The 17,096-nt window shown below is 44.5% G+C and overlaps 1 protein-coding gene across 1 annotated transcript; it reads right to left on the reverse strand.

Moving 5' to 3' along the window:
* Positions 1-1,346: 1,346 nt before the first annotated feature.
* LOC113837960 (GTPase KRas-like) lies at positions 1,347-2,023 on the reverse strand. The gene has a single exon (XM_035453851.1). It carries the CDS (start codon positions 2,006-2,008, stop codon positions 1,439-1,441), a length of 570 nt encoding a protein of 189 aa, XP_035309742.1. The 5' UTR covers positions 2,009-2,023; the 3' UTR covers positions 1,347-1,438.
* Between the last annotated feature and the right edge of the window lie 15,073 nt (positions 2,024-17,096).

Consider the following 17,096-nt stretch of genomic DNA (forward strand, 5'->3'; position numbering starts at 1 on the left):
AGGTTCACTCCGTTGCTATAGCAGACCCTGTATCTGTAACAAACTCTCTTGTACTCTGGAGATAGTGGCAAAATAGGCAGGCATCTCCAAGTATTGGACAATTTGAGCTAGATATTGACTATAAGTATAGATGGTAATGCTTCCCTGAGGAAGAGTTGTGGAGCCATGGCCAAGGCTAAAATTTTGGCCATTTGTGCAGAAGCTGCAGCAAATATGGCTATCTTAATGATAGGATAAGATACAACTATAGCTGTCCTTTTTGAAGAACCCTCTGTGAAAACCATTCACCCCTTGGAAATAGGCTGAGACCATATCTTTGGAAAAATGAAAGGATGTATCTCAAAAAAGGAAACCAGATTATTGGATGGGTAATAATTATCAAAATCTCTCTGGGTAGCAGAGAGAAAGATGCTCAAATCATAACTATTACTTTGTAGCCACTCTATTTGTTGACGGGATAAACGTGTAACAACCTGATCTGGCTCCTTACCAAAAGTCTGCAAAGCAATCTTTTGCTCTTTAAATAGGAGTGCAATTATAGCTTGGGGATAGGATACCACTGATTTCCATGGGGAGACTGAGAATGAAGTCAAAGAATAGGAGTCTCTTGCCAAAAAACTCCTGTAGGAGAATGAGCAGAACAAAACACTAATAATTTTAAAGGCTGAACATCATCTATATTAATCCAAATTTGCTCCTTCTAAGGCCTTTTCAATCAAATGAATGCACTTCCCTCCTCAAGTAGTGAGACTCGAGGGGAGTTGGGATCTGAATCACCTTGTAATATATTAAAGAGAAAGCCTTTTTGAACAGTCTAACTACACTTATGAAGGATGATAAACTCTAGGACATGCTAAATGTCAATCAAGGGAAGTCCATAAATCTGTGATTCCAAAGTCTTAGGTCTCAATGCAGCTGTAATTACTAATTAATTCACTCAATGCCTAGAAGAAAAAGAGCAGAGATGGATCAAAAGCTTCACTACTCCGGGTCACACAATGCTCACAGCTGGTAAGAGAATTAGCATGTAATCAACTGCATGCACCAAACCCCGGGAAGACAGTCTCAGGTCTTTAGTCTCTTCCACATCCATTGCTAGTTGAAGTCCAAAAGCCAGGGAATACTGGCACTTAGAGAAAAGAGGTTTCCACTGTCATTTTAAAATAAACATTTAAGATAAAAGATGAAAGTTTGCACGAACAGAAAAAAAATAGCATTAGGTAAAGCTAAAACAAATGCTAATAATTTAGTGTAATGTACAAAAATTACCACTTTTACTTGAGTACGCCTTAAGAAAAAAGTACAAATTGGATTTACATAATTATACACTTTGACTTTGACTTTGTTCTTTTTCTTCTTTTTACCATCTTTGCTCATCTTTTCTTTATGTTTTCGAATTTCTCGGACTAATGTATAGAAGGCATCATCAACACCCAGATTACATTACAATGCATTTTTTAATCTTCACCCTGCCAGGAGTCTTTTCTTCTTTGCTGATTTTTTTCAATCTGTTCTGTCGGATCTCTCTCACCAATGTATAAAAAGCATCCTCCACTCTCTGTCTTGTCTTTGCTGAGGTTTCAATAAATGGAATCCCATAACTTCCTGCTAAGTCCTGAGCCTGTTTTGTGTCTACTGTTCTAGAAGGCAAATCACATTTATTCCCTACTAGGACCATAGGCACATCTTCAGAGTCTTTTACTCTTTTAATTTGTTCTCTATAATGGTGAATAGCTTCAAATGATTTAGTATTATTCATGGCAAATACACAAAGAAAGCCCTCCCCAGTCTTCATGTACTGGTCCCTCATTGCACTGTACTCCTCTAGACCTGCTGTGTCGAGAATATCCAAGTGACAGATTTCTCTATCAATTACTACTTGCTTCCTATAGGAGTCCTCTATTGTAGGATCATATTCATCCACAAAGAGATTCTGAATTAGCTGTATCGTCAAGGCACTCTTGCCTACGCCATCAGCTCCAACTACCACAAGTTTATACTCAGTCATTTTCAGCAGGCCTCTACCGGCCGCGTGCCACACCTCAGGTCTCTTGCTGGCTCTCTCCAGGTACGAAATGTCGCGGGAGCCAGACTCTGGGCAAGCCGCCGCCTTCCTCCTCCCCCTCCACTGCCGTCTCAGCTGCAGAATGGCAACATTAGTAATTTTTAAACTAGGTCTGATCCAATTAATATCACCCAGAAACCTCTGAAAACCATTTAAAGTTTGAAGGTTGTCCAGCCAAAGACTAATCTTTTGAGGGTGCACCCCATTTGCCACAACCAAGCATGTCTTAGGTTTGGCTCCCTCACTGACCTTCTTATTTCCCTGCATAGCAGAAGTAATAACTTGTCCCATAATGTGGTGTCTATCTATATCTCTACAAATGCGAATGTGATCATTGAGGCTTTTGGCCTTGTGAGGTGGTAAAGCGTCTTTACAATACTTGCTGGCATTTTTTAAAGCTAGTTTTCTAAATATAGACATGACATTATCGGTATCCCCAAATATGCAGCCTGAAAGCAGGTGCTGAGATCTGTGCATATACAGCTGGATCGTAAAGAATTTGCTGACCTAGGTCTGCATAGGCTCCCGTACCAGTAAGCATTTCTGAGTTCTTTTCAGGGAAACTGGCAGCTGTCTTGCGCTGTACCATTTGGATACATAGCTCTTCAAATTCACCTCTCCAAATCAAATAACCTCCCCTGGACAGCACAGCTGGACATAATTGTTGCCAATCACTGGGCGTGGAATTCAAGGCCACAGAGAATTAAAAAATGGTCAGAGTAATAAAAGGTACATGAGTCCTGTAAGCCATAACTGCCTCTTTCAGCTGTTTAATATCCTTATAATTAAGAGGGGAATGCTCTCACAGATTCTGGTCTTGGGGAGCAACTATCTCTATGATTGAGAACATCACTGGGCGACTCTGCTTTTCAGGAAAGCCCAAAGGGAAACAGAGAGCACTAGAATTATGAGCAGGAGGATGAGACTCAAGGGAACATTTTTTTAGCTTATGTTATAATTTAACATACCTTTCCATTTCTTCCCTTTCCTTAGTCTAATCCCCTGAATATGAGGGAGAGGGCCCAAAAGAAGTGTCATTAGAAGCTTGAAGTGACATAACAGGTTCTGAGCCTCTGTGGAAGGCAGCCTGGGCTTCCTTAACCTGCTTTTTCAATTCCACAGTATTACTAAGAAGTGCTTCTTTGACAAGAGGGCACAGAGAAAAAGTAACAGTTGGTATGGCATTCGGCCCATCTCTGTGTAATGCCCTTTGCAGGTCTATCCTCACCTGCTCCCCATCACCAATACTAAAGATTAAAAACCAAGGGCTGAACTCATGTACAGTTTTTAAAACGTCTGTTGCTGTCTTGTACTTAATACTGGTGCCCTGCTTATTGGACAATTGGACCAATTGGTTCCCCATAAGAGAGTAAGAACTAGCTGCACCCATCTTCAATACACCTGTTCCTTACCTTAATGCTGGCAAGTCTTCCCGGTTGATCCTTCAGTGTCTCCCCTTCTTTCCCAAATCTTGGTGAGAACTCTAATTGTCGTAATAGGCAGCTCTACCACCTTCTCATGGATTCGGGCAAGGGAATCTGACGATTACATAAAGACAATCTAGACAGTCACTCTTGCAAAGAGAAGGCTTTTTATTTCAAAGGGGAGTAGGCTTATATACAAACAGCAGCCCCAGTGTAAATTTATTCAGATCAAGGTCCATGCCGCCAATCGCCCCCTCAATGGGCAGATAATTTGCATTCTTGCATAAAGGCCTATGCAGAAGCAGGGAACTAGGAAGTAAACACCTAGTCACAAGATAGACAGTGGACCCTGAGGGCACTGTGGGTCACTCTTAGTTACAACAAGAACAGTAGACCCTAAAGAGGTCCCCAACAGGATTTCTCTGTGTAGCCTTAGCTGTCCTGGATATACCTCTGTAGACCAGGCTAGACTCAAATTCAAGGAGTTCTGCCTGCCTCTGCTTCCCAAGTGCTGGGTTTAAAGGCATGTGCCACCACCGCTCAGTTAAAATGTTATGTACTTTTTATTTCGTGAGCTTTGGTGTTTTGCCTGAATGTATGTTTGTGTGAGGGTGCTGGGTCCCTTGGAGCTGGAGTTGCAGATGGTTGTCCATAGTTATTCCATGTAAAAGGACTGGAGAAATGGCTCAGAGGTTAAGAGAACTGGCTGTTCTTTAGAAGTCCTGAGTTCAATTCCCAGCAACCACATGGTGGCTCACAACCATCTGTAATGTGTTCCAGTGCCCTCTCCTAGTATGCAGGGCAGGCACATATGCAGGGAGAATGCTATACACAGAAGAAATAAATACTTTTAAAAAACATCCCATCTACCTTGTGCCTCTGGGTTTTTTACCTTTCTCTATTCTCTATCTCTTTCTTTCCTTCTTACTCTTTTGATGGCTGTGTGGCTGTCCCCTGGTGTTCTCTCTCCCCCTTTTCTCTTCTTTCCCTTTTCCTTTCCCTCTTCTTCTAATTATTCTCTCTGCCCACCAGCCCTGTCTATCCCTCTCTCCTCCCTAGCTATTGACAGTTCAGTCCTTTATTAGACCAGTCAGGCATGTTGGGCCGGAAAAGAAACACAGCTTAACAGGGTTAAACAAATGCAACATAAAAGAATGTAACACATCTTCAACTAATATCCCATAAGAGCTGTGAGCTGCCATGTGAGTATTGGGAATTGAACCTGGGTCCTCTGCAAGAGGTACCCGTGCCCTTAATAGCTGAACCATCTCTCCAACCCAATAAAATAATAATTTTAAAAAATAGAAAAAAGAGGCCGGTTGTTGGTGGTGCACGCCTGTAGTCCCAGCACTCGGGAGGCAGAGGCTGGCTGATCTCTGCAAGTTCGAGCCCAGCCTGGTCTACACAAAGAGAGAGAGGAGAGGGAGAGAGAGAGAGAGAGAGAGAGAGAGAGAGAGAGAGAGAGAGAGACAGAGAGAGATTTGATAGCAGGGGTCCAAAATGTGGCAGCACAGCAGATAAAGGCATTGGCTATCAAGGCTGGTGAAAAAGTTCAACCCCCTGAGGTAGTTCAACCATTCATTATTCAGGAAGGAAAAGCATGATCTCCACATATATAATCATTAGTTCTAGGACCAAAGGCTTGAGACATATGCCAGTCTTGTTTGTTTTAGCCAATAAAAAGTCTTACTAGAAAGTACCTGTAGGGTCTGGTGAGATGGTTCCTCTGGTAAAGGTACAGACAACCTGAGTTTATTGCCTGGCTCCCACACTGTGAAAGGAGAGACTCTTGCAAGCTGTAGTGGAACAATGCCCAAAAGGGCTCCTGCATTAATTAGAAAAGACCCACAGGGGCTGGAGGGATGGCTCTGTGCTGAGGAGCACTTGCTGCTGTGCATGTGCACAGGTATAGACCACGAAATATTTTTGAGACAGCGTCCCATTGTATATCTCTGACTAACCTGGAATTTGATATGTAGACCAGGCTGACCTCCAACTCACAGAAATCTGCCTGCATCTGCCTCCTCAGTGTTAGAATCAAAGGTGTGAGCCACCATGCCCAACTCACACAAAATAATTTTTAAATGCAATTTGAAAATCCTGAATATATTTATGTAACCAAATACTTGTAACATCATATTGGCACCTTGGACAGGTATTTTTGTTTGTTCATTTGTTTACTTTTTAGATAGGGTTTCTCTGTGTAGCCCTGGATATTCTAGAATTCACTCTGTATCACAGGATGGCCTTGTATGCACAGAGATCTCTGTCTTGTCTCTGTCTCCTGGATGCTGGGATCAAAGGTGTGCTCCACCATCGCCAGGCATTGAACAGCTTGTCTCTTGCTTTCTTTGGGGGGATGGGAGGGTGCTGGGAATAAAACCCAGGACCTTGCTCACAATAGGCAAGAGCCCTACAACTGAGCTACAGCTAGAGCCCCTGTCTTGTTGAGCCAGAGCCTCACTATACACCCAGTCAAGTCTAATGGAACATCCTCCTGCCTCTGTCTACCATGTGCTGGTGGGCGTCACAGGTGTGTGCCACACAGCTTCCTGAGAATACTGAACTCTGAAGACAGGGGCAGAGGATAGATTCCATGTCCCCAGGAAATCCCCCATCATGCTTACCAGCTGGCTTTTACACAGGCTGAAGATCTGCCACCTCAGCTAGGCTGCCTGTGAAGATCTGGCCTCCAGCCTCAGCCTGGACCAGACCCTGACTGAGCTGGAACTGGGCCTAAACAACCTTGGTGATCCCAGGGTGATTCTGCTGTGTGAGGGCCTCAGGCACCCAGACTGCAAACTGCAGACCCCCTGGTGACTGCAGTTCCTGATTCAGCATGCTTGCCCTGACTTCTCTGTCCATGGAGGCTGTGGGCCCACTCATTTCCTCACCAGCTCTAGCTACAGAAATTTGATGTCAACTTTTCCTGCCACGGGGTCTTTACACACACATCACTGACACCACTGAAACGGCTCTTCTGTTCTGCTGAACATTTAGTTTCCAGGGGAGGTACTGGAGAGATGGCTCAGTTGTTGAAAGCACTGGCTGCTTTTCCAGAGGTCCTGAGTTCAATTCCCAGCGACCACATGATGGCTCACAACCTTTTCTAATGAGATCTTGTGCCCTCTGCTGGCCTGCAGGCATACATGCCAGCAGAACACTGTATACATACATATATACACATATACATACATTTACATACATACATACATACATACATACATACACACACACACACATATATATACATTACACACACATATATATATATATATATATATATATAATTTAATTTCTGGCGGGGGAGATTTGTTAAACTTTCAGGTCTCAGAACAAACACTGACCAAAGTGTACCCTCTGTTCTACTTGGCTTTCTGTTACTGTGATAAACAACATGACCAAAGGTGACTTCAGGAATCAAGAGTTTTTGTTATCCTACAAGTTATATAGCTCCTCACTGGGGGAAACCAAGACAGAAGATTGAAACAGTAAAGAAACCAAAGAAATTTGCTGCTTACTGGTTGGTTCCCTGTGGCTTGCTCTGCTAGATGATTTTATACAGCCCAGCCCTACTGGCCCAGGGATATACTACCCACAATGGGCTCCTGCAACAATTAACCATCAAGGTTTCTCTGTGTAACAGCCCTGGATGTCCTGGAACTTTCTCTGTAGACCAGAGCTGGCCTTGAACTCAGAGCAATTCCCTTGCCACTGCCTCTTGAGTGTTGGGGTTAAATGTGTGCCCTATCACAGCCCTACCCCTTTCTTCTTTTTTTAAATTACAAAATTTGACAGATGTTCCTTTCTGCCTGCATGTATGCTTTTGACCAAGCTCTTGTCTGGTACCCACAGAGTCCAGAAGACAAGTTTAGATTGCCTAGGACTGGAATTACAGCCAATTGTGAGCTGTGTGGCCCTTGTCTTCTGTCCTGTCTTCCTCTCTGCCTTCTCCCCTTGTCTCTCTCAAAGGTGGGCAAGGCCATACCCCTGCACCCAGCAAACCAATTTGGCATTTAAGCCCAGCCCCAGGGACCTAACCAAAAGGCATGGGACAAACTTACCTTGGCCTTTCCTTCCTCTAGGTTGGCATTTGCCAGCTGGGCTCAGACACATGCGCAGGGATTGCCCATGTGATCCAAGTCAGCACCTGTCCCTGAGAACTGGTTCTGAGCTTCAATGACTTGGGAGACAGGGGACTGTGGCTGCTGGGGGAAGGCCTGAGACTCCCAGCCTGCAGACTTCAGGAGCTGTGGTGAGTGTTTTGCTTAGGAGGAGGGCAACAGGAGTAGCGTGGGGATACTAATGGAGTCATGAACCACTACACACTGGCTGCTTAAGTAGAAATTTTAAGGCCAGCCTCAGCTTTATAGCTACTATCAGGCCAGCGTGGGATATGGGAGATGCTACTTCAAAAAACAGAACAGAAAACAACCATAGTCATTTACATTCTAAAAGCAGGAAACACATAAACATGACTGAGCCAGGGAGTGATGCCTGGAGCCTTTAATCCCAGCACTCGAGAGGCAGAGGCAAGGGAATCTCTGTGAGTTCCATGCCAGCCTGGTCTACACAGCAAGCTTCAGGACAGGCACTAAATGTTGCAAAGAGAAACCATGTCTCAAAAACACAAAAAAGAAAATGTGGTATCTCAAGTTCCTGCTCCTGCCACCATGCTAACCACTTGCTTCCATAACTCCACACATAAGTGGAGATAGAAAAGAATCTCCCATCCTACAAAAAGCAACACCCCATTAGACAAACATACACATACATAAATACACACACACACACACACACACACACACACACACACACACACACACACGTGACAAACCTTGGGGGTGTTTAGAAACTGCTTGGGGAATAAGCATTTACTGATTTGGGCATTTTTATCTATGGGTATGTGTATCTGGGCTTGCAGTGTGCACAGAGCCTAGAAGATGGCATCAGATGCCCGGGAATATCAGTTACATGATGTTCAGCTAAACCAAATTTGGCTCCTCTGGAAGGGCAGCCTTAACCACTGAGCCATAACTCCAGCTCTTGCTATTGGGATATTAGGTTTCTGTTATCTATTACTATACTGGCTAAATTCTCAGACTCACCCTGCTTCACAACAGTGCTGCTCAGTTTAACTTTATTTCCTGTACTTTTGCTTTTTTTTTCCCTCGAGGAAGGGTTTCTCTGTGGCTTTGAAGGCTGGCCTGTAACTAGTTTTGTAGACCAGGCTGGTCTCCAACTCACAGCAATCTTCCTGCCTCTGCCTCCTGAGTGCTTGGATTAAAATGGCGTAGGCCACCATTGCTTGGATTTTGCTTTATTTTTATAAATATTTATTTATTATGTACACAGTATTCTGCCTGCATGTATGTTTGCCAACCAGAAGAGGGCACCAAATCTTTTTATAGATGGTTGTGAGGCACTCTGTGATGGTTGGGAATTGAACTCAGGACCTCTGGAAGAGCAGCCAGTGTTCCAACCTCTGAGCCCTCTCTTGTTCTTTTAAATGAAACCAGTCTCAGCTGGCATCCGTGAGTTCTGAGTCTTTTATTTACCCAGTGGACATGCTTTCCACACCTCTTTCCACACCATGCTATGTGCCTCTGTAAATGAGAATACAACTAGGATTTTCCTGTGGCTTTTATTTATTAATGTCTAAAGACACTCAAGATTGGTGCCAAGAGTGGTTGGGTACATGTTTGATCCCAGCACATGGCAGGCAGAGGCAGGTAGATCTCTAAAAACTCCACACCAGCCAAGGCTGTTGCCAACACCACCCGGCCCAAGTCACCTACACTTGACCAATCCTGAAAAGCCAAGGCACATACCACCCTTCTTGCCGCTGTTTCCTTTAAAGCCATAACAGCTGAGGCATGCATTTGCATCAGTGAGTAAGCGTCTTGGTGGTCTCTTTTTGAGATCTCAAGAACATGGCATAATAATTCCACACCTGCCAAGGGAGCAGAGAGACCCTGTCTCCAACAAGCAAACTGAACATTGGGAGTAAGGAGGCTGGAGAGGTGGCTCTGTGGTTAGAGCACTTGTTACTCTGGCAGAGGTCCCAGTTACTAGATCCCTCTCTTTGGCTCACAACCTGGTACAGAGGCTCCAACTCCAGCTCCAGGAGATAGAATCACCCCTGGTGATTTCCATTGGAACTGCAATATGAGGTTCAGTCATGCTTGTGTGCAAAATACTCATCCTAAAACAAACTAAAGGGCTGGAGTGCTGTCTTAGAAGGTTAAAGCATCTACTGCCAAGCTTGAAGACAGGCTTCACCATCAGAACCCTGGTAGGTGGAAAGGAAAACATCTACAGGTTGATCTTGGGTCTCCAAAGAACACCATGGTGAACAGTACTAAGAGGTAAAGCACAAACAAAACCCCTAGCTGGATCTCAGCTTCACAGGAGGCTTAAGTATGAGAATCCCAGGTTCAAGGCCCTACCTGAAAATGTGAGCTAGGAGGATGGTTTGGCAGTAGAGTGTCTGTTTTCCTAGCATCCCCAGAGCTGTAAGTACCAACATTGCAAATTAATGTTTAAGTTTTTGCATTTACCTGTGTTTCTGGATTGCATATTTGTGACGATCAATCCATGTTAGGCTTCAGTGGGATCCAGCCAACTTGCCAGGTTCATACCTGAGGGGGAGAATAGATTGAGAAATGGCAGGCAAAGACCCTTAACAAAAAGAGAACCAGGAAAGTCAAGAGGGCAATCCAGTGCGCGAATACTGGACTTCCCAAGTTTATTCTTCAGCATTCTTAAGTACACCATCCAAAAGAGGAACATGGCAAAAGACTTCTTTATCATGTATAAGGAACAAACACACTACCTTAATCCACCAAACATTTGATACCTGAGAATCTACTTCTCCTCATGGGCCATGAGGGTCAAGAGTAACCACACCTAAGACAAAGTCTGTGGTTATTTAGGTAAGACATTCAAGACTAAGATAAAACATCCTATAGTAGCCATGCCTTAGACTTTATGACTTTAAACTTGAATCTCTAACCTTGCGTCAAGATGAAGCACAGCCATCTTTGGGTTCTGACAGACAGTACTTCTACAAGTGGGGCCACCTTGAAATCACTGCTCTCCTGGTACCAAACATGGCAGAAAAAGCCTTTCTCCTTGGTTATCACCATTACCCTTGCCCTTGAGATTTGTATTGTTGTGGCTAGAGTGATGACTCAGTAGTTAAAAACACTGGCAGCAGACTGGGCATTGGTGTTGCAACCCTGTAATCCCAGCACTTGGGAGGCAGAGGCAGACAGGTCTCTGGCAGTTCAATGCAAGCCTGGTCTACAGATTGAGTTCCAGGACAGCCTACGTTACAGAGAGAAACTGTGTTGAAAAAAGTGTGTGTGTGTGTGTGTGTGTGTGTGTGTGTGTTGTGTGATGTGTGTGTTTGTGTGTGTGTATGTATGTATCCACATGCATTCAACTGATATTGGCCAAAAAGGACAGCAGATCCCTTGGAGCTGTAGTTAAAAATAGTTGTATGTGGAACTGAACTCTGGCCCTGTGCAAGAGCAGGACGCACTGCATACAGAACTAATGAAAACAATATTTGAAAAACATGCTATGTGGCTGGAGAGATGGTTCAGAGGTTAAGAGCAATGACAGCTCTTCAAGGAGTCCTGAGTTCTATTCGCAGCAACTACATGGTGGATCACAGCCATCTACAATTCAATCTGGCGCCCTCTTCTGGCAGGTAGGCAGAACGCTGTATAAGTAATAAATAAATCTTGAAAGAGAGAGAGAGAGAGAGAGAGAGAGAGAGAAAGAGAGAGAGAGAGAGAGAGAGAAAGGAAGGAAGAAAGAAAAGCAGACTAAAAGGCAGGGTACCATGATGCTGTCTTTGAAGTCACCATTGTGATAGTGCCATGTTTGTAAAGCTGTTTGAAATGGACCTCAACAAAATGACCCACAGTAGGCTGGCAGCACTTCGACTCACAAAACCGTACTTGGATACTGGGTGCTGAGCAGGGCTGTGGCATCAGAATGGAGGCCAGCAGGACTTTTATTCCCTGGGACAGCTGTGATCCAGCACTTGAGAGACATTACTTTGTGTGTGACTTTTGCTTTTCTCTGTGTAACAGTCAAGGCTTCCCTGGAACTCCACAAAAATCTGAATACTGGACATTTCAGTCAGTCACTGTAACAAGACTCCCACCTACTGGCCAAAGTGTGAAACTACAGATTAAAATAAGGGCAGAGGACACTTACTTAGATGAGGTGGGGATATTATATTAGAGACACGGTGTTTCTGTAGCCTTGGCTGACCTGCAACTTGCTCTGTAGACAAGGCTGTCCACCACCTCTTAGTTCTGCTTGCTCTGTTTCACTAGACTCACAAATATTTGCACAGTTTCCAGAGGCATTTCAAGCAGTAACCTAGAATCCTTACAGATATATGAATGGGGCCAATATTTCCCTGCCCAGCCAATTCCTTAGAAATTTGTCTCTTTACCTGAGGGTTGGTGGCACACACCTTTAATACCAGCACACAAGAGGCAGAGGCAGGCAGATCTCTGTGAGTTAGAGACCAACCTGGTCTACAAGAGCTAGTTCCAGGACAGACTCCAAAGACACAGAGAAACCATGTGGGGGGGGGAAGAAAGAAAAAGAAAAAAAAAGTTGTTTGTTTTCCTAATTCACAACTCAACATTGTAATCACACTGGGAAACTGTACACTAGAACAAACAGAAGCACAAAAGATCCCAAGTGGGCTGGGGCTGTAAACCAAGGTTCTAGAGGCAGTATACCTAGACAGATCCAGGACTGTTTGTATCTGCTATCCACACAGATGAGGCATCAACACATGGAGAGGGCAGGACATGTGGACCAGCTGGAAGACTGGCTGCCTAGCTAGCATGCATGAAACACAGGACCATAGTCTCTCCTAAGGAGCTATATAGATTTCATGCCGATGGTTGACATCTGGGCTGAACAAATGTTTACATCAGCTGATCATGGTGGCTTGTGCCTTCAAGAACCAAAGACAGGTCATTCAAGAGCAGACAGAGCTACAGGGAGACCCAGGAAAATGAAGCAATTGGAGAAGCATGACAACTTGAGAGAAGCTGGTTTGAACTCCTGGACCTACAGAACACACACACACACACAGAACACACACACACACACACAGACCACACACACACACACAGACACACACACACACACACACACACACATCCCTGCCTGCTCCAGGCATGTTAAGGAGCCTGCCACCAAGCATGAAGACCAGACATACATCACAGGAACCATCATGGTTGCAGTGACCTGACACAGGGGAGTAAGCACAGGCCCAATGGTGAGCATGCACAAAAGTAAAAAGTGCCCAGTATTGTGACAGTTAGCACCCAAGAGGCAGTCAGGACAACCTGGAAAATTTACTAGGATTTTACCACCTTCATTCCCCTCAAAAAAAAACAAAAAAACTAAACAAAAATACCCCACAAAACCACTGGGAAGTAGCATATGCCCTATTCCTAGAAGAAGCAAGATCTGTCGTTCTGGAAGGCAGGAATTCCAGCATAAACAGCCTATCTTAAAAAGTGCCTCATAGGATGCTCAGTGGAGGTGCAAGCCTTTAATCCTAGCACTTGTGAGCAGAAGCCTGACTCCAAAGTTAGAGAAACCCTGTCTTGAAACAACAAAACAAAAAACAACAACAACAACAACAAAAAACACTGAGATGTTTTGCCCCCACTGAGCCTGTTCAAACAGCATGTCAAAGGTTGTGTGCAACTTATCTCAAGGAGTTTCTGAGTTTCTGTTAATGCCTTGATTCATTTCCCTCTGCCTTTAATCCCAGCACTAGGGTGACAGAGGCAGGCAGGTCTCTGTGAGTTGGAGACCAGCCTGGTTCAGGAGAGCTAGTTCAAAGACAGTCTCAAAAGACAGAGAAAAGCCCTCAATCGAACCCCCCCCCCAACAATAGCAACAACAAAAACCCCTGAGACATGTGCCCTAAACTGGAGTTCTTACAACCAAGTCTAACCTTGAATCTACTGAAATCGTCTCAAAAGGTCCCAAGAAAAAAATCTGCTTTTAAAATGTAACCGTTGTAGCTTAGGTCTCACCACTACTGGGCTCCGTTTTAGCTCCAAGGAACATTCATGAAAAATGTTCCCATCACACCTAACTTGCCCAGTGTTTTTAGCAGAGTGCAGCACTCCTCACTCTCCCAAGCCTGAGCTCAGCGCCTGTGCACAAGAGTTTCCAATGGGCTCAACAGGAATGCTTGTCCCACACAGGGAGGCACAAAGTGGAAGCACTTTCCAGTTCTGCCTCAGAGAGGGCAACCACATTGATGACCACAATGTGGGTTGTCCCCTCGAGTCTGGAGGCGCTTCGACCCCCCAAGACCTCTCCAATACCGCTTCAGTTCCCGGCTACCGTGCAAGCGATGTCCTCAGTCCTTCCTTCCCACTCAACATTTCCCCTCCGTGCCCGGGGATTCCAAGATGCCAGGACACTGCAGTTAACCCAGAAACGTGCTACCAAGGGACCCATTGTAGCTCAAGTCCCAAGAGTGCCCTCCGCTATTCGATTGCTAGAGGAGTCACTAAGAACTGAGGAAACCACCCTTTTGTCAAGCGGCAGTGCTCAAAACCTGGCGGCACTTTATTCCAGAACAAAAAGTACCCCATAGTTTGAGTACCACAGGCTGACATGGTCCAGAGAGACGCACAAGCCCAAAAAAAATTTACCTGACAAAAAAAACTGAAGACATTGGGACATTCCGGGCGTTGGTGGCGCACGCCTTTAATCCCAGCACTTGGGAGGCAGAGGCATGCAAATCATTGTGAGTTCGAGGCCAGTCTGGTCTCCAGAGCGAGTGCCAGCATAGGCTCCATAGCTACACAAAGAAAACCTGTCTCGAAAAACCAAAAACCAAACCCAAACAAATAAAAAACATTGGAACAGTTCAATAAAATGTGCCAAGAACCTAAATGATAAGTAAATTCAGGGTGGTTAGTATCCGGTCCTAAAATTGACCCAAGTCCATTGATAATTTGGCGTCTCCAACAGATGCAATATAATTGCCTGAAACCCTCTGAAACTCCTGGAAGCGTCATTTATAACCTCCACAAACACTCATAAAATTCCTACATTGCTAAAACTATATACAATCTGCCCGCAGGCCTTGCCGCCTGTGAGCTGGGACTAAACTCAGCTGACTTGGGGCCAGGAGGCCGAACCCTCAGCTATGCTCATTTAAAATTCTAGTTAATAAAAGTTCCAAAGCAAGCTGGTCAGTGCTGGCTCAAGCCCATAATCCTAGTTAGGCAGCAGGACCTACGCATTCAAGGCCGGCATAGTCTGCAGAGCGCGTTCCAGGTTATGCTCCAAACAACATAGATTACCAAACGTTCTGAAAGCAGGCATTGGTGATACTGAGGAGCGCATATGTGTGTTACTCATTCAGACCCAGTTTGTAAGCTGGCTAAATTAAACCTACCTCATCCAACATCCATATTTAGCCTATACCTGCCCCTCAAAGCTAAGGTCCTCAGTTTCAAATCTCGGAACAGAAAAAAATTACCTTTCATACTGAGAGAAAGCCGAACTCGAAATTGGAGCAGAATATCCTCACAAGCACCAACAAGATCTGATAGAAGTCTCTGGGAGCAGACAGGCTCTAGTATTTACATAGTCTGAGAGCTCATTGGCCCCCTGGAGGGGAGGCTCTGGAATCCCTCCCTCCACCTGGGGCCATCCTTACCCATTCCACCCTGTGTCCTCGGTTCTGATGCCCCCTGGTCTGAATGACTTTCAGTTTCCATGCCCTGCTCCCCATGGTCCCGTGGCTGCTCCACCACCCCAAGAGGAGGAAGTGGATTTGTTTGTTTGTATCTATGTTTTTAAATGGCTAGGGTTTGGGTAGCAGACCTTTTTTGTAGCAATTTTTGAGGCAGACACTGGGGATGCGGGAAGGATCATTGTTAGTTCAAGACCCTGGGGTCACAATAGTGAATTCCAGACCAGCCAGGGTACATAGTGAGATTCAGCCTTTGGGTTTCGTTTTTGGGTCTTTCAAGGGTTTCTTGGTAGTGTTGGAACCTGTCCTAGCAGGCAACTCCCTGAGATCCATCTTGTCTGCCTCCTGGGTGCTGGGATGAAAAGGAATTTGCCACCACTGCCCAGCTCCAGATGATTCTTGAAAATATTAATGAAAGGAGTAAAGGAAGTAATCTCTACCTGGGAAGCTCAGTGTTTTGTTCTGTTTCCATATTTTCTGACTGAGTTGAAGTCCTTTCTCCACCTCCTTTGTCTTTCTTTCTCATGTTTCTACGGTTAGACCTGCATTGCCAAAATGGATTGGGGGTCAAACAATAACTAGCTGAGTTGGTTTTCTCTACCTTTACATGGTTTTATAGATTGAAATCAGGTCTCCGGGCATATAGCGCCAAAGCTAGTGAGCCATGTTGCATGCTTGGGTTTTAGGGTTTCTTCGGAAAAAAGTCTCAGGTACTCCAAGTTGGCCCTAAACTCACTGAATTGCCAAGGATATGCTTGGATTCCTTATTTTCTCTTGTCATCTCCCAAGGGCTGGATTAATGGGCACATAAGACCATTTCCAGTTCAGTCATCAATTCCAGGCATATTTCTATGTATGTATTTTTGATGTATTGTCTATTGAAGAAGTAAACCTTGTCAGCATGTAGCTAGGTCATCCATTTGGAGAAGAAGATAAAGATAGGGATTTGGCCCATGTAGTGGTGACAACTTTACTCCAAGCCCTTGGGAGGCAGAGGCAGGTAGATGTCTTGAGTTTGGGGCCAGGACTACACAGAGAGACCCTATCTCAATAAAAACAGCAACAAGGATATAGGTTTTAGAGTCTAGAATACTGGATTTCTTTTTATATTTTTTCTCTTTTTATGTATTTGGACTCTGGGTCTTTCTAGGCTAGTCTAGCTTTGGATTCTCTATGTAGCTGAGGATAGCCATGAATCCTTCTCCTGTCACTTCTTTCCCAGTATGGCCTTGGCCACTATGCATTATCTATTCTATGCTGAATCCAACCAAGCAAAGCATCCCATCAACATAGCTTTAACCTTAGAATTTAGTTTATTGTTGTGTGTGTGTGTGTGTGTGTGTGTGAGAGAGAGAGAGAGAGAGAAGAGAGAGAGAGAGAGGAGAGAGAGAGAGGGAGAGAATCCTACTATCTCTGTCTAGCCTGGGACTCACTATGTAGACAAGGCTGGTCTCTGCGTTAAGAGTAAATACTTGTCCCACCATTCTATTCTGCAGTGAGCTTTTTAAAAATTACATTTATGAGTGTGGTGGTGCAGAATTTTAATCCTAACATTCTGGAGCTTGAAGCAGGCACATATCTGGATATGTGGGTCACCTGGTCTACAAAGCTGGTTCCAGGAAAAGCACAGTTCTTACACAGTGAAACTCTGCATGGAAAAAACAAAGAAACCAACCAACAAAACAAAACCACATAATCAGAGACAGAATAGACTCCTCCATTACCCCAAAAGCAACCTACCCACACATACAAACATATAATGAACTTTGAGGGTGTTTAGAGACTTTTAGAAAAAAAGGCATTTATTATTTTGTGTATCTACAAGGATCAGAAT

This window comes from Cricetulus griseus, unplaced genomic scaffold (genome assembly GCF_003668045.3).
Source record: "Cricetulus griseus strain 17A/GY unplaced genomic scaffold, alternate assembly CriGri-PICRH-1.0 unplaced_scaffold_396, whole genome shotgun sequence".
Taxonomy (NCBI): Eukaryota; Metazoa; Chordata; class Mammalia; order Rodentia; family Cricetidae; genus Cricetulus; species Cricetulus griseus.